General features: G+C 51.0%; 1 protein-coding gene across 1 annotated transcript; it reads left to right on the forward strand.

The window, feature by feature from the left end:
* Nucleotides 1–8,744: 8,744 nt before the first annotated feature.
* Nucleotides 8,745–10,072, forward strand: LOC115081296 (transcription elongation factor SPT6-like). The gene is made up of 3 exons (XM_029585788.1): nucleotides 8,745–8,889; nucleotides 9,206–9,357; nucleotides 9,731–10,072. The coding sequence occupies exons 1-3, from the start codon at nucleotides 8,780–8,782 to the stop codon at nucleotides 9,937–9,939; spliced, it is 471 nt and encodes a 156-aa protein (XP_029441648.1). The 5' UTR covers nucleotides 8,745–8,779; the 3' UTR covers nucleotides 9,940–10,072.
* Nucleotides 10,073–16,973: the final 6,901 nt, after the last annotated feature.

Genomic DNA, 16,973 nt, shown 5'->3' on the forward strand with positions numbered 1-16,973 from the left:
TATACATCCCCGACAGCAACTTGATTGCAAAATCTGCCTTCCTACAGAGCTTCTCAAACTCTGATATCCCCATTTGTACGTGGGTAGATAACAAGGAGGTACGTGCATAATGACTCAATTGTAAATAGAAAAATACATCCTCTTCCTGTACACCAAATCGTGATCGTAAATCCTGGTAAGAAAGCACACCTTGGAACCTATGATTTGTCCCCAATACCGTATACCTCTAGCCTTCCACCTATTTGCCGCCCTACTGCCAAATCCAGGAGTGAAATTTTTATTAGCATATATATAAGTGGAGGCATGGAACTCGCGGACCCGTTACAGTGCTCTTGTGACAACACCAAAAGTGAAGGTCTAAAATCAAAGTCGGGGCCACCACTTCCTCTGGATTTATCAGCCAGGTGTTCTTAGGTTGCCACAGATAGCTACACAGAGGTATCTCACCTAGTATTACTTGGCTAAAACTAAACCACTGCTTGGGATTAGCCTGTTTATGCCAATCCTACTATAGATTTAAAACGGGCAGCCATATAATAGCATTCCAAATTGGGTACCCCCAAACCCCCCGTTTTCTATGTCTATAGAGAGTAGATCGTGCAATACGAGGCCGCTTTCCACCCCAGATGTACACCAACAACCGCTTTTGCCATTGGGCTAGACTATGGCGGGGTACCACAATCGGTAATGTTTGGAACAAATACAGCAGCTTGGGGAGCACAGTCATTTTGACAGCGGCTATTTTGCCGCCAGGAAATGCTGTATCTGTTCCACTCCTCCAGATCTCTGAGTATCGAAGACCACAGCCTACCATAATTTAAGCTAAACAGGTCCTGAGAGCACTAATATACACTCCCAAGTATTTTAATTTATCATGTGCCCATTTAAAACGAACTGTTGTTTAAGTATATGTTCAGAGGAGCTAGGATGTTAATATTCAAAAGCTCTGATTTTTCCCAATTGAGCCTAAAGCCCGAGACACTGCTAAACTCCTCCTCCAAAGCTCTAGTTAAAGGCGGGAGAGAGGACTCAGGGTGGGTTACAAGGAGCAAGATGTCTGCGAACAGGGACAGTTTGGAGGAAAATTCCCCACCTCCACTCCCTGGATTCCCGTATGATTCCTTACCATATTTGCAAAGGGTTCCAAGAAAATTGCAAAAAGAAGCGGAGAAAGCGGGCAACCTTGTCTGGTACCTCGTCGCACGGGAAAAGTAGGGAGTGTCCCCCGTTAATTTTTATACAGGCCAGTGGATTGGAATATAACTGCTGGATCCATTGTATAAAAGTATCACCAAAGTGTAATTTCCTCAAGAGCGCAAAGAGATATGGCCAGTGCACCATATCAAATGTTTCTCGGCGTCTATCGCCAGGGCCACCGCCGGGATGTTATGCTTTTTTACCCACCAAAATAAATCTATGATCTTGTGAACATTGTCACTGGCTTGTCTGCCGGGAATGAACCCCGCTTGGTCGGGTGAATTATTTGAGCAATGAAGCTATTCAAATGCGTCGCCAGTATTTTGGCTAAAATTTTGAGGTCAATATTTATAAGGGATATGGGCCTGTAAGAACCACATACCGCAGGATCCCTCCCCGGTTTTGCTAGAAAGGTGATACCAGCTGTATTAGCCGCATCAGAGAGCTTTGCCCCCTCTTTCAACGCTTGAAATACTCGAGTGAGAACCGGTGCTAAGAGAGAGGCAAAGGTTTGATAGAACCTACCCGTGTAGCCATCGATTCCCGGCGATTTACCAGGTTTGAGAGAGCGTATAGCATGAATAATTTCTTGCTCAGTAATATCCTTATTCAATAGTCGTTGGTGAGATTCCTCCAAACTGGTAACCTTGGAGGCCTCTAGGTATCTATCGATATCCTCTAGCCTGATATCTTTGTCCATCTCATATAATTCAGAATAAAATTGATGGAAGCGCCATCTGATGGACTTGTTGTCTGTCAGAACCTCTACGTCTTTGTTTTTAATTTTAATAATGGCGGTTTGAGCCTGCCTCCGTTTTAAAACATTGGCTAGTACTTTCCCCGCCCGGTTCCCCCCTTCAAAGTACTTTTGTTGGGCTATTTGCAGTTGGTGAGCAATAGCGCCGAATCCAGTGATGCTATTTGGGACCTAAGATCTTGTAGCTTAGATAGTGTCAATGGGGAGCCCATTTTTTTATGTAAGCTTTCTAAAGCTTTAAGCTGACCCAACAGTTGTTCACGAGCCTGTTCCCTTTGTTTCTTCAAGGAAGCACCCCTGGCAATAAACTTGCCCTGAATTACCACCTTAAGACATTCCCAAACAACCACCGGATTAACCTCTCCATTATCATTGAATTGCAAATATTCCCGGATGGCTGCATCTACCTGGGAAGTAAATTCCACATCGTCTAATAGGGAATCGTTGAGTCTCCAAAATTTAGTACCCTGGTCGTAGTCACGCACCTGCAGTGTAAACCAAATAGGAGCGTGGTCTGACCACAGTATAGGCTCAATATCAATCCGGGAGATTCTAGGTAACAGGCCCGTACTTCCCAGAAACATGTCAATTCTAGAATAGCTAAGATGCGGAGAGGAAAAGGTGTAATTCCTGGAGGTGGGATTACGGGATCTCCACATGTCCCCTAACCCCAAGCTTTTAAGCAGGGCTTTCAGTTCATCCCTAGCCTTTTTGGGATCCGAACTTGAACCCACTGATGTTCTAACCTGGGATTTAAAGTTAAATTGAAATCTCCCCCTATAAGTAAGTGACCTTCCACCTTGGAGTGAAAATCGGGGTCAGTGCCCGGTAGAAGTCCTGCTTTTGCGAGGTGGGGCCATAAAGCGACACTAGAGTGTAAATATCACCCCCTATTTGAATTTTTAAAATAAGAAATCGCCCAGAAGGGTCCTCGTATAGATCCTTTAACTCAAAGTGACAGTCCTTTTGAATCAATATTCCCACCCCTGAGTATTTGGATGCTACTGTGGCAGCTGCCCAATATTGATATGGATACCTGGGATTGCACATTAATCTTTGATACCTCTTTCGCAGATGTGTCTCTTGCAACATAGCGACATCTATCTGCAGGCGGTCTAATTCTTTAAACAGTAGTTTTCTCTTTCTTGGAGTATTAAGACCTTTCACATTAAGGGATAAAAATTTAAAGTTAACCATCATTAAACATACTTAAACTTTCTCCACAGCATAAAAAGGACCATTCCCCATGGTATCGTCCCCCATTTACAGCAGAGATTACCCACTCAACTGGCAAACAAGCGGTATATCCCCTCATCCCATCCCCCCTCCCTCTTCCCCCCCCCCACCCCCAGTGTAATTAAACCAAGGCACAACCGCCTTGTGCCATCCACCCATGGAGGAAATGTAAACCCCTCCCCAAGAAATCAACTTCTGGGCTTGCGTAATTAAAATTCAACTGTACCCAGCCAACTTAATTAAAGAACAGTCCTGCGATATAAATCCAATCATAGAAATGTGCTCAAATGAGCAATAAGACTGCTAGTAAAGGGGTGATCATAATATCCCCTACAACAACTCCAGCCATTTGCTTTCCAAAAGAGAAGACAAATTCCAGAGAGGAAAAGAAAAAAAATATGTCACGCTGGGGCCTCCTCTGCACGCTCCGCAGCTGAATTCCTTTGCAGTCGACGCCGACCCTTGGTGACCCTTTGCCAGTGAGGTTGAGGAGCACTTCGAAGAGCAAGGCCCCCTGGCCCGCTTATAGCCACTGGTGGTAACTCAACCGTGATGCCTTCAGGTTGTAATTTCCACTGCCTCTTTCACCAATTTTATACGGTGAGTCGTGCCTTGAACTGTGAAGGCCAAACCGCCTGGATACAGCCAACGGTAGCGAATGTGGGCTTCTGTCAGCTTCACAGTTACACAGCGAAACTCCTGCCTTTTTCTCAATGTAGCAGAGGAAAGGTCCGCATAAATAGCTAGCTCGTGGCCCTCCCATTGCCAGGACCTTTGTCTCCGGGCTATGCCAAAAATTGCTTCTTTCTGCTGGAATGAGTGGTAACAAACCACAATATCTCTGGGCTTGTTAGCTAGCTTTGGACCCAGGGTCCGATGCGCTCTTTCCACTTTAATTTCAATATTGGACTCAGATGCTGCATCTGCGTCCTGAGCCAGAAAAAATAAAGATATTCTCCTCACCACCTCCACGCAGTCCTGGTAGTCCTCAGACTCCGGAACTCCCCGGATCCTCAGGTTACATCTCCTGCTTCGATTTTCGATGTCTTCCATCTTTTCTGCCAGGGAGTTGTATGATTGTTGGAGCAGCACCTGTTCCTTCCGCATGGCGTCCCAGCCCTCGTCCTGGGTGTCCAACCGCAATTCATTCTCGTCCACGCGGCGCCCCAATTCCGCTGTCTCTTCTTTCATGCCAGCTAACATAGCGATCTCCCACTTGTATGATTTTAAATCTTGCCGCAGTTCACCAAACCACCTCCGCATCTCAGATCTGGAGGGGGGGGAGTCATCTGCAACAGTGATTTCTTCAGCCCCCTCCTCTTGCACCGCGAAGGAATCGGCCGCCGCCATTTTGGACTTTCCCGGGTCGGAGTCGTCGTCGCCGCGGGCATAGGAGAATTTCTTTAAATCGAGGGTTTTTTCTTCGAGGTCATTCCCAACTTGATTATAAAGAGGCCAGGAGTCGTTTTCTCGCTTGAACAGCGTTGGAATCGGGGAAAAAAAGCTAAATAGCCCAGAAGCTCGAGGAGCAGTACCGGAGTGCTGCTTACATGGGGAAGTGACGTCACTTCCTCCCCAAATCTGAGCAATTCTGAGGCTGAGTCCTCCCTGGGAGAGGGCAGTTCAGCGGCCTCTACCCTGGTTCCTCCTGGGCCAAATATAGATCCGGCAGCCTTCTCTTGGTTGGAATTTTTTTTTCTGGGCCTTCAAGCCTTTGCTCAGGCGCAGTTAGCCCCTGCCCGAGCTAAGCCCCAGCTGGGAAGGCCTCTCCCTCCCATCCCTGTCAGCAGGCCTCGGGACATGCCTTGCCTCACCAAGGGTATCCCTGACAGGGACCCAGACACCATGGACGACAACAGGGATTTATTAGAGGACAGAGAAATCTCTCCAGGCCTGGAGCCATACCAGACCATGCTTCACTTTTTCCACAGAGATGAACTACCGGCCCTAATCTCCCAGACTGTGAACGCTTTGGGAGTTCTGGGCACGGACCCTATGTCGGAGCCAAAGAAGAACCCCATCCTGGTGTCTCTACGGAAAGTATCTTGCTATTTCTGATGCTGGAAGCCATCCAGGAGTTGATTGACCTGGAATTGGATTCCCTGGAGGCAAGTTTTAAAGGAGGTTGAGCCTTGGAGGCTTGTACCTCCTGGACCCAATGGTCAAGGAACACCTGCGTTTCCCGAAAGTGGACGGCCTGGTCTGCGCCGTCTCAAAGAGAACAACTATCCCTGTAGAGCGAGGAGCGGCCTTAAAGGATGCTCACGATAGGCGGTTGGAATCCATCCTTAAGCAAGCCTTTGGCACGACAGCAATGACACTGCAGATCCCTTCCTGTTGTGCCAGGTGGCTCGCTTGGTCTGCTTCTCAAGAGAGAGAGGCAGATAGCTCTGGGGCGCATACTGGAGAGACGATCAGACCCACCGCGACCTTCCTGGTGGATGCAAGCCCGTACTTGGACGACTGGCTCATTCGGGCAAAGTCGGAGTTGGAGTGTCATCACTGAGTTCAGCGTAGCATGAGTCTGTTGAAGTCTCTGGGCTAGATAGTGAACCTGACAAAGAGCAATTTGGTCCCATCCAGTCACTGGAATATCTGGGGGCATTATTTGATAATCGAGTGGGTAAGTCACAGGTGCAGTGGCTGCTCTAGCTTCCAGTACCTAGGGTCTGGAATTATTTGCAGGTCCTGGGGGTCTTTGGCTTCTATACTGGAGTTGGTGCCATGGGTGTTTTCTCACTTGCAGCCTCTGCAGAGGGTGCTTTTGTCCCTTTGGAATCCGCTGTCTAAGAAGTTTCAGCTTCCTTTGCTACTTCAGGGGGGTTCCAGGTCCAGTCTCTCTTGGTGGTTGTCACATCTCAATCTGGAGAGAGGGGTGGAACTGGAGATTCCGGACTGGGTGGTAGTGACCACAAATGCCAGCCTCAAGGACTGGGGGAGCGGTTTGTCAAGTACGAACTGCCCTTATGGTTAGTAAGGGAAGCATCTTGGTCTATCAATCAGTTGGAAACGAGAACAGTTCGCAGAGCACTGCTTTCGTTTCTTCCACGGGTGCAGGGATGGATAGTGAGAGTTTTCTCGACAGTGTAACGGTGGTGTGTATCAACTGTCAGGATGGGGTGAAGGGTCTTGGGATGGCTCAGGAGGCTCAGGAACTGTTTGCCTGGGCGGAGAGGTGCCTGGCGGGGATGATATATTCACATGTGGCCAGAGTGGACAATGTGCAGGTGGATTTTCTCAGCAGGCAGCGTTTAGATCCAGGGGAATGGGAGCTGACCGCAGAGGCCATGGACCTCATTCGGGCCAGGTGGGGCATGCCCCAGTTGGATCTGATGGCTTCATGACTCAATGCCAAAGCAAGTTGTTTCGTCAGCTGGAGGTGAGAGATCTGTTCTGAAGGGATCGACGCATTGGTTCGCCCATGGCCAGCGGACATTCTGTATGTTTCCTCCATGGCCCCTTGTGGGCCAGTCTTGAAACACACACAACGTCCTCCAGGAAGGGTGGTGCTGGTAGCACCAGAGGGGCTGCAACGTCCATGGTTTGCTGATCTGGTGCATCTCACAGTGGACAGACCCATCAGACTAGGTCATCTGCAAGTGTTGCTTGGCCAAGGGCCCATCTTCTCGGATCGGGTCGATCGCTTCTGTCTCGCGACTTGGCTTTTGAGAGGTGATGATTGCACTTGAAAGGGTACTCTGAAGCGGTTATTGCTATGTTGCTACAAGCCAGGAGGCTTTCTAATTCTCTGGTTTATGCCAGATTTGGAAGGTTTTTGTCGTGGTATATGGAAAAAGGGCTAGATCCTTTGCATGTGGAAGTGTCTCGGATCTTAGCCTTTTTGCAGGCAGGTTTGTCTAAAGGGCTGGCCTACAATTCGCATCGAGTACAGGTAGCAGTGTTGGGGTGTCTTCGAGGGAAACTTCAGGGGAGGCCATTGGTGTCACAGATGTGATTAGTTTTCTAAAAGGGGTGAAACATTTGTGCCCTCCGGTTCATTGGATGTGCCTGCCTTGGAACCTGAATTTGGTGCCAAGGTTTCATTATGGTCCTTCCTTTGAGGCAAGCCTCTGTGAAGGATCTGTTCTTGGTGGCACTCTGTTAGCCAGGCACTCTGTTGCGAAGACACTGTTCTTGGTGGCAATCTGTTAGCCAGACAAATCTCGAGCTGCAGGCACTGTCGTGCAGGGATACTTTCCTGCATATTTCTGACAATGGAGTCTTATTACGTACAGTGCCTTCCTTTTTGCCAATAGTGGAGCTTCCCGCCTTCGTCATTTGGTGACAGAGATGCCACATTCAAGGGAACTACACTTGTTGGATTTTCGTCAGACTCTGTTGCGTTATCTTAAGGTCACTAATGGGTTTCCATGATCGGATCATCTTTTTGTCTTGTTTGGCAGGGCTAAGAAATGTTTGAAGGCCTCTAAGGCTTCAATGTCACAATGGCTGAAGGAGGCAATCTATTCGGGTATGTCTGTAAGGTGCGAACCGTTCTGGAAGGATTGCGTGCGCATTCTATTAGGGCCAGGCAGCTTCCTGGGCAGAGTGTCAGTTGGTATCTCCACAAGAGATCTGTCAGGTAGTGACATGGTCTTCTCCTTCTCACTTTTACCAAGCATTGCCAGTTGGATGTGCAGGCTCTGCAGGAGAGTTCCTTTGGGGAAAGCATGTTGCATGCTGGTCTTTTGGGTTGTCCCCTGTGTAGGAGTCTTGGGTATATTACAAGTTATATTACTCCCTTGTTTTATTGTAACTGCATTCCTTAGCCTTCTCTTGTTTAATGTTTTTTACTACCATTACTATTATTTTATTATTTTACTTAGATCAATGTTATTTATTGCTTTTTTGTTCCCTATCTACTTGTTAATTGTAAACCGACATGATGCGATTTTTATCGCGAATGCCGGTATAGAAAAACTTTAAATAAATAAATATCCTATTTGTCTGGACTGATCTGATCAGGAAAGTAAATTGGCTCTTACTTGCTAATTTTTGTTCCTGGAATACCACAGATCAGTCCAGAAGCCCGTCCCCTTAACTTCAAAAGACCTGGATATTATCTGATTGTAAATAGTGCAGATATGTGGCTTACCTTGTTTGGTTGAAGGTTTTCAAGTCCCTTGTTGGATGTAACAGCTCCGGATCAGGGAGGCCAACCTGGTTCCTGCTTGTTTTATAAAGAGGAGTTTAGTTAGTGTTGCTGGGTGTTCATCTTGGCTTCGGTACAATTCAATACTGAGGATTCCAGGTGGCACTCTCGTTTATGTAGCAGTGCTTCAGTTTTTTTCTCTGCTTCCATTTGCTGGTAGGGATGCAAAACCCACTTGTCTGGACTGATCTGGGGTATTCCAGGAATGAAAATTAGCAAGTAAGAACCAATTTCCCTTTTCATGCAAGGCTGGACCATGTTCTTGGATCGGGTACTGTTCTTTATTCTCTACTATTTCCAGCAGTGATCCCAGAGCACTGCCTTTGCCACTGATGGATAAGTACAGTCGTACACCTGACCTGGAAATAGTACAAATACTTACCTTTGTTTTTCTTTCTCTTCAGTGGACCCAACTGCGGATTCGCAAACAGAATCTGATGCGCCTGTTTCAGAAGATGCAAGCTTATCAATACGAGCAGATCTCTGCTGATCCAGACAAACCGCTGGCAGATGGGATCCGGCCCCTTGATACCACAGACATGGAGAGGTGAGTCCTAAAGGAGGGTTTGGAATATGAGTAGTCTGCTGTGCCAAGGCACAGAGCGATAAAAGCTGGAGACTTTGGGGGTCTGGGAAATGGATAGTACCCATACATTGTCATTGAGCAACTTTAGCTGTTATCGGAAATGGGAAGTCTGAACGACCTGAAATATGTGAGTGTAGTCAGCATTCTGTCACTGTGTATAATTAACATTTGTTATTGAGACAGTGGGATATATTCTGAATGCATTGCTGTGCTGGGTGTGCCTATAACTCATGTCTGTGAATCATTAAACTGTAATGGGCTGTATTGTGCTTTGCAGGCTAAAGGATGTCCAGTCTATGGACGAACTGAAGGATGTCTACAACCACTTCCTATTGTACTATGGCCGAGATATTCCCAAGATGCAGAACGCTGCCAAGAGCAATCGCAAGAAGCTGAAGCGAATTCGGGAAGAGGGAGAGGAGGAAGAAGGTACATCCTTTTCCAGTCTTGAGCAAGCAAACCAAGCTGACGGTCATTCTCCAAACATAAAAACACTGTGTGTTTTTCTTGTCCTATTGTGGCTTCACACACCACTCCAAACAAAATGGGCCTTCCCAGCTGGACTACCTGGAAGATGGATTCATGTTCCTTTTCATCCAGATTGGATGATAGTACACTTTGTTGTGTGATACTTCAAACACCAAAACCCAGCCTCTTCTAAGTATCTCCTTACAATCAGGTAGTCTGAGGTGTGCAAAAGGTTGTAACAGGACAGGATCCCACCCCCTTCTTCCCATCTTGCTTTATTGATGTACTCTGAGGCCGTGAGCATTGTCTCATGACTCTGAACATTTCTTTGCAGGAGAAGGAGAAACTGAGGAGCAGGATGATGAGGAACAGAAGGGCCCAGAACTGAAGCAGGCATCCCGCAGAGACATGTATACCATCTGTCAGAATGCTGGCTTAGGTACTGGCCCCTGTAGATGGGCGCGGAATTCATGTTCAAATTTTCTACTGCTGCTGTCAGAATTTGCACCAGTTTCGCCACTTAATTTGAGTTCTGAATGTTAGATGTGGATTAAAGTAGCATTATCTAGGGTTGTAATTTAAGCACACAAGTCGCCTTGGAAAACAAACAAAAAAAAAAGTTCCCTGTATGTACCCAGATCAATCCGGGCTCCTGGGTTTTTCCTCCCATCCAGCAGACTGGAGACAGAGAAAGGTTTACTGACACTGCCACTTAAGCTGAGGTGCCACCTGCAGTCCCTAAGTATTTCTCTGTCTCCAGCAGATTTATTTATTTTATTTATTTATTTATTTATCTTTATACCGACTTTCAAATCCATTTCAAGGCGATTTACAATAAATTGAGTTGCAGTAGCAACCTCAAATACATCAAATTAAAAACATATATTGAATCATCTTACATCATCAATAAGCAATTAAACCAACCATTTTACATACATCATAATAGAACCCCCATTACTTTCCTATTGTTCACCCCTTCATCCTAATATTCATTCCCTTACCTCTCCCCCCATCTATTCTACTCTAATACTCAGATGGTGGAGGTGCAAAGCCTGCAGTCTGACAAGATAAAAAAAAAAAGACGGATCTGCGATTGCAGCACTACTTGCCTCCCAGAGGGTAGCTATGCCCAGATGGGACCATCCCCTCTGGTTTTTGAGGCAGACCAGCAGGGGGTTGGGGACCCTTTTCCAGCTCGCTTTACCCTTCTTGCCAGGCAGGACTGACACCCAGGGCATCTGGGTCACTCACCCTGAAGGACCAGTGGAGCCTCAGCCCCTTCTCAAGGAAGTGACTTGTATATTGTGCGCTGGCTTAGTTTGTTTAAAAAAAAAAAAAAAACAAGAATAGGACAAGCCGCCGGGAGTGCTTGCAAGGCAGTGCTTCTCCTGTTCTGGGGTTGGCTGTCTCTTCTGTCGGCTCCAGCGTTTACCTTTTCCAGCGCTTTACTTCTCTGCCAGCCTAGCGCTATCTCCTCCTCCCAACGCTGACCCCAATCCTGATGCCGCATGGTGCGTCCTGCTCGGCCTGCAGGGATGCACTTGCTAGGGGTGGGGGGGGGAGGGAAAGCTGTCAGGGAATGCAAGCAGGGATCGTGCTCGGTTCAGCTCAACAGAATTCAGAGGACCCATCCCTGCTGAGCGCGGAATGGTGGCCATTTTGGCCACATTTAATGCTGTAGCACGATCCGCGGAGGGGGGCACGGATTCCTCCTCCCCCCCTGTTGTCTCTGGAGGTAGAGACCTCCGAAGGAGGCCCTGATGCTGATGGGGTGGGACCCTGGAAGGAGTGAGGAGGACCCGGGTGGGGGGGGTGTCTGATGTTTAATGTAACGCCTTACTTGCGAAAGTTTTGTTTTATGGAAACCGACCTGATTCGATTATGTATATCGAGAAGGTCGGTATATAAAAACTCTAAATAAATAAATAAATAAATGTGTCGTCCTCGTTCTCCGATTTTGTTCTTACACAAGGCCTATAAGGCCTGGAAAACGGCTCACTGTAAGGTGGTGAGGGAGCCTCTGGTGAAGCAGTCTGAGGGCCAGGGCCGATGTGGGGGCCACGAGGGTCAGGCAGCTCCTAGGGGCCTAGTCTCCGCCGTCATTCACGGATTCCTCTCCGGACCCGTTGGGTAAAGAAGATCAGCAGTACCTGGACCCTCAGGATATGGTTCCAGCTGTGGTTGTGCAAGATCCGGATCAGGAGCCAGCCAAACAGACGGCGGTTGTAGGGGATGATCCCAAGGTGGTCCGTTTGTTCCATAAGGAGTTGTTGTCTCCTCTCATCCTGGCAGTTCTGGAGGAGCTGGGCATCGAGATTCCTCGGGAGGATTCCGAATTGGGAGCGGTGGACCCGGTCATGGTTGGCCTCCGGAGTCCAGCTAGATTCTTTCCCTTCCATACGTCAGTCAATGCTATTCTGTTCAGGGAGTGGGATATCCTGGACACAGGTTTGAAGGTCAATAGGGCTATGGATAGTTTGTATCTGTTGCCTGAAGATACGCTAGACCTTCTCAAGATCCTCAAGATGGTTGCCTCTGTCTCTGCAGTTACCAAGAAAACGACCATGCCAATTATGGGAGCTGCAGCTCTGAAAGGTCTTCAAGACAGGAAGCTGGAAGTTCATCTTAAGAAGTTCCCTGTACGTACCTGGATCAGTCCAGACAGTGGGTTATGTCCCCAATCCAGCAGATGGAGTCAGCACAAGCTTTGAGGGGGCGTATCCATATATACTACTACCCCCTCTGCAGGAGTTCAGTATCTTCTGACTCCAGCAGATGCGAGTAGGGGAATCAGGCTTCCCCTCCTTTTTCCTTTTTCTTCACTTTCTTGCTTGATTATGGCTTGTTTGTTGTCTTTTTCTGTGGATCAAGTTTGTATCAAGTTTGTATTAAGTTAAAAAAAAAAAAAAAAGGCAGAGTTCTTTCAACTTCTGGGGGCGTGGCTTATCTTCCTTGTCTCTTCTCTGCGGCCTTGCTGTTTATTTCTCGTTGCAGCCAGGGGTAAGTTTGTTTTTCCTTTGTAGTTTTTTCCTTCACAGCTCAGCCCCGGTGCCCGCGAAAGCCGGTGGAGCCGGCCTCTTCGCTCTTTACTCCCTCACCCGCGGCCATTTTACAGCTCCTCATGGGCTGCTGAGCCATTTAGGGAAAGATGTCTGGGGCGGGTCGTGTGGCCGGGAAGGCCCCCCCCGCGGCACCCTCCTCTATTTTCGGACAGCGGGCAGTGCGGGCCGACCGGGCCCCCCCGCAGCGGCGCTTTGTGCGCGTGGCCCCCCCCCGTGGCTTTTTTCTTTTCTCCTACAGCGATCCCGATGCCGCGGCCGTCCCGCTGTGCGGCCTGCGGAGACCCGGGGTCCCGGATTTCCCGGGAGGGCATCTGTGCACGATGCCTTCCCGGGGGGGAAGGTACCTCACAGTCCCTGACTGATTTCTCTTTTTTTGCCCGGGCGGCGCGGGCCGGCCACTCCGCCATTTTTGGCGGAAACAGCGGCCATTTTACATTCTGAGCGCCCTGAGGCGCAGGCCACGAGGGGGAACGGATCCCTGGAGGCCACGAGGGAGAACGGAGCCCTGGAGGACTCTACCAGCGGGGGTGTTCCCCCGATTTTGGTGCAGGAACCAAGCACCCAGGGCCAGGGAGCAGGAACCACGCCGCCCCCGAAGCGCACCCGAGCAGGCCGGGGTTCTCTCCGGAGTTTATCCTGCTCATGCATACCGCTTATCTGCAGGGGCTGGAAGCACCTGTGGGACCCCTCCCTCCTAAGATCCCTCGGATGTCGCCCTCGACGCCGGCCCCCCCGACCCTCCGGGAGTGGGGGCCTCCCGCCTCCCTACCCGGGTCCGATCCACGCCTGCGCCAGTGGGGGCGGTGCCAGACCCAGCGGGACATGGACTTGACCTCTCGGACGGGGGACAAGGGGACGGCACACAGGAGGGGGATGATCCGCGTATCCTACGCCTCTTCCAGAGGGAAGAGCTGGACGACCTCATCCCGCAGATCATCCAAGAATTAGATTTGGATCCGCCACCAGACCCGCCTGCCCCAGTAGCTCCCGCTGTCATCACTTCTTCAAGGAAGGGAGATCCTGTCCTGGCGGCACTCCGGCCGAGGGCTCGGGCTTTTCCCATTCATGACTCGTTTTTACAACTTCTCACCAGGGAATGGGACACCCCGGAGGCCTCCCTGAAGAGCAGCCGGGCTATGGAAAAGCTGTACCCGCTCCCCGAAGATTTCTGGACCTCATCAAGGTCCCAAAGGTGGACTCCGCAGTGTCGGCGGTCACGAAGAGGACGACTATCCCAGTGACGGGAGGTGCGACGTTGCGGACACACAGGATCGTAAGTTGGAAGTTTTCCTTAAGCGGGTTTTCGAGGTCTCCGCTCTGGGTATGCGGGCGGTGATGTGCAGTTCGCTTGCCCAGCGGGCTAGTCTCCTTTGGGTGCAACAACTCCTCACGTCTCAGAACCTGCCGTCCAATGAGGCTGCCCAGGCAGATCGGCTAGAAGCCGCAGTGGCGTATGGAGCGGACGCCTCGTACGACCTTTTTCGGGTCCTCGCAAGATCCATGGTTTCGGTAGTGGCAGCACGACGACTACTGGGGCTACGCAATTGGGCGGCTGATACGTCCTCTAAGTCGAGTCTGGGCTCTCTTCCCTTCAGGGGCAAGTTCCTCTTCGGGGAGGATTTGGACCAGATCATCAAGTCCCTGGGGGAGAACGCTGTTCATCGGCTGCCGGAGGATAGGTTTCGACCATCCAGAGCATTTTCTTCTTCTCGGACCAGAGCCAGAGCTGGCGGGCTCCTGGTCGCGCTCCTTTCGCGGGCGTCGGCCCGCACACACTACTCCCGGAACCGGGAACCCCTATACCAAGTCTTCACAATGATGCCAGTCTCGCCCACTCCCCTGTCCCCAGGATTGGGGACCGACTAACGTATTTCTACGCGGAGTGGGCACGGATCACCTCGGACCAGTGGGTCCTGGATACCATAAAACATGGCTACGCATTGGAATTTGTCCGCCCCCCGCAGGGAAGGTTCATCTTTTCCCCCTGTGGCTCGGACCTCAAGAGAGGAGCGGTGCAGCTGACTCTGGACAGACTCCGGGAGATAGGCGCTATTGCGCCCGTGCCCTTCGGAGAGGTGGGCTCGGGCCACTATTCCATCTATTTCGTCGTACCAAAGAAGGACGGTTCCTTCCGGCCTATCCTAGACCTCAAGGAAGTCAACAAATCCCTTTGAGTCGTTCGGTTCCGCATGGAAACGCTCCGGTCAGTGATTGCGGCGGTGCATCGGGGGGAGTTCCTCGCCTCCCTGGACTTAACGGAGGCCTACCTGCACATTCCCATCCGCCCGGACCACCACCGTTTCCTTCGTTTCAAAATTCTGGACCAGCATTTCAGTTCACCGGCTCTCCCGTTCGGATTGGCGACGGCGCCGCGCACCTTCACCAAGATCATGGTAGTCGTGGCGGCAGCTCTCCGGAAGGAGGGCATCCTGGTTCATCCTTATCTGGACGATTGGCTCCTCCGGGCGAAGTCATTCGATCATGGACGCTCGGCGGTGACTCGAGTAGTACGGTTTCTACATTGCCTGGGATGGGTAGTGAACTTCTCCAAGAGCTCCCTCATGCCCTCGCAACGCTTGGGTTTTTTTGGGGGGCGACCTTCGACACCCTACTGGGCAAGGTTTTTCTGTGCCAGGACAAAGCTCAATCCTTGCGGGATCACACACGACGGTTCTCTGCATTACCAGAGCCCACCTCCTGGGACTACCTGCAACTCCTGGGAGTGATGGGGTCCACCATCGACCTTGTACCTTGGGCTTTCGCGCACCTCAGGACCTTACAGTGGGCGCTCCTCTCCCGTTGGAAACCAGTATCGCAGGACTACCAGATGATTCTCCCGCTCCCGCAGAATGCCAGGGACAGTCTGGGCTGGTGGTTGGATCCGCCGAACCTGGCCCGTGGCGTGTTCCTCGATCTGCCAAATTGGGGTGGTGGTGACCACCGATGCCAGTCTAGCAGGTTGGGGTGCAGTCTGCGATCGAAGCGCCACGCAGGGGACGTGGTCCACGGTGGAGGCGAAGTGGTCAATCAACCCTCTGGAAACCAGAGCGGTCCGGCTAGCTCTGCGACATTTCCTCCCGCTTCTTCAGAACCGGGGAAGTCAGAATCCTATCGGACAACGCTACCACCGTGGCCTACATCAACCGACAAGGAGGCACGCGCAGCCCGCAGGTCGCGCTCGAGGCGGCGCTGCTGATGCAATGGGCGGAGTGTCATCTCGTCCGGCTAGCGGCCTCGCATATCGCCAGTGTGGACAACGTCCAGGCGGACTTCCTCAGTCGGCAACTGCTGGACCCCGGAGAGTGGTCTCTCTCCGACAAAGCGATGCAACTTCTCGTCCATCGGTGGGGGGCCCCCCACTTGGATCTGATGGCGTCCGCTCTCAACGCCAAGGCTCCACGCTTCTTCAGTCGCCGGAGAGGAGCGCGGCGCGGAGGGAGTGGATGCCCTGGTCCTCCCGTGGCCGCCACATCTTCTGCTCTACGCTTTTCCACCATGGCCCCTGGTGGGCAGGATGCTCCGCAGAATAGAAAGCCATCAGGGGACCGTGGTTTTCGTCGCCCCAGAATGGCCCAGGCGACCCTGGTTTGCGGACCTGCTACAGCTGGTGATCGACGGGCCAATCGGGCTGGGGCACCTCCCCCAGCTCCTACATCAGGGCCCGGTATTTTTCGAGCAGGCAGAACTCTTCTGTCTTGCGGCCTGGCTTTTGAGAGGCGCCGCCTCCGGCGTTGGGGCTACCCGGAGGCGGTAGTATCCACGCTATTGCGGGCACGAAAGACATCGACGTCGGCGGCCTATGTTCGAATCTGGAAGGTGTTCGAGCTGTGGTGTACCAGCCAGGCCACGAGACCCGCTAAGGCTTCTGTACCTCAGATCCTTCAGTTTCTACAGGCGGGGGTGGAAAAAGGGCTCGCCTATAATTCACTACGGGTTCAGGTGGCCGCCCTTGGTTCGCTGTTGAGTGATGGGGGCTCTCTTCTACAGCATCCTGACATTGCTCGTTTTCTCAAGGGTGTCAAGCATATGCGTCCTCCGTTACGGGACCCTTGTCCCTCCTGGAGTCTTAACCTTGTGCTTCGCTCCCTGTCGGGACCACCGTTCAAGCCACTGCGCAGCGCGACGATAAAGGATCTCACTCTCAAGACTGTATTTCTTGTGACCATCTGTTCCGCTCGACGCATCTCGGAGCTGCAGGCTCTGTCGTGTAGAGAGCCCTATCTCCGTTTCTCCGACTCTGGAGTTTCGCTTCGCACCGTTCCCTCCTTCCTTCCGAAGGTGGTTTCTGCATTCCATGTGAACCAGACGGTGGAGTTGCCGTCCTTCTCTTCCTCAGAGCCGAAGTCTCTCCGTCTCCTGGATGTCAAGCGCACTCTGCGCCTCTATCTGGAGGCTACAAATGAGTTCCTGACCTCTGACCATCTTTCGTACTCTGAGCCGGTCCTAAGAAGGGGTCTCAGGCCTCAAAGACTACCATTGCCAGATGGCTGAAGGCCGGCATTGCTGCTTCTTACA

The sequence above is a fragment of the Rhinatrema bivittatum genome, unplaced genomic scaffold, assembly GCF_901001135.1.
Source record: "Rhinatrema bivittatum unplaced genomic scaffold, aRhiBiv1.1, whole genome shotgun sequence".
NCBI classification, from domain to species: domain Eukaryota; kingdom Metazoa; phylum Chordata; class Amphibia; order Gymnophiona; family Rhinatrematidae; genus Rhinatrema; species Rhinatrema bivittatum.

Excerpts from the sequence above, each read along its gene's own strand:
- LOC115081296 (XM_029585788.1), top strand. The coding sequence starts at position 8,780 with ATGCGCCTGTTTCAGAAGATGCAAGCTTATCAATACGAGCAGATCTCT. Across the intron at positions 8,890-9,205 it reads GATACCACAGACATGGAGAG|GCTAAAGGATGTCCAGTCTA; the intron begins GTGAGTCCTAAA and ends TGTGCTTTGCAG. Across the intron at positions 9,358-9,730 it reads AGAGGGAGAGGAGGAAGAAG|GAGAAGGAGAAACTGAGGAG; the intron begins GTACATCCTTTT and ends ATTTCTTTGCAG.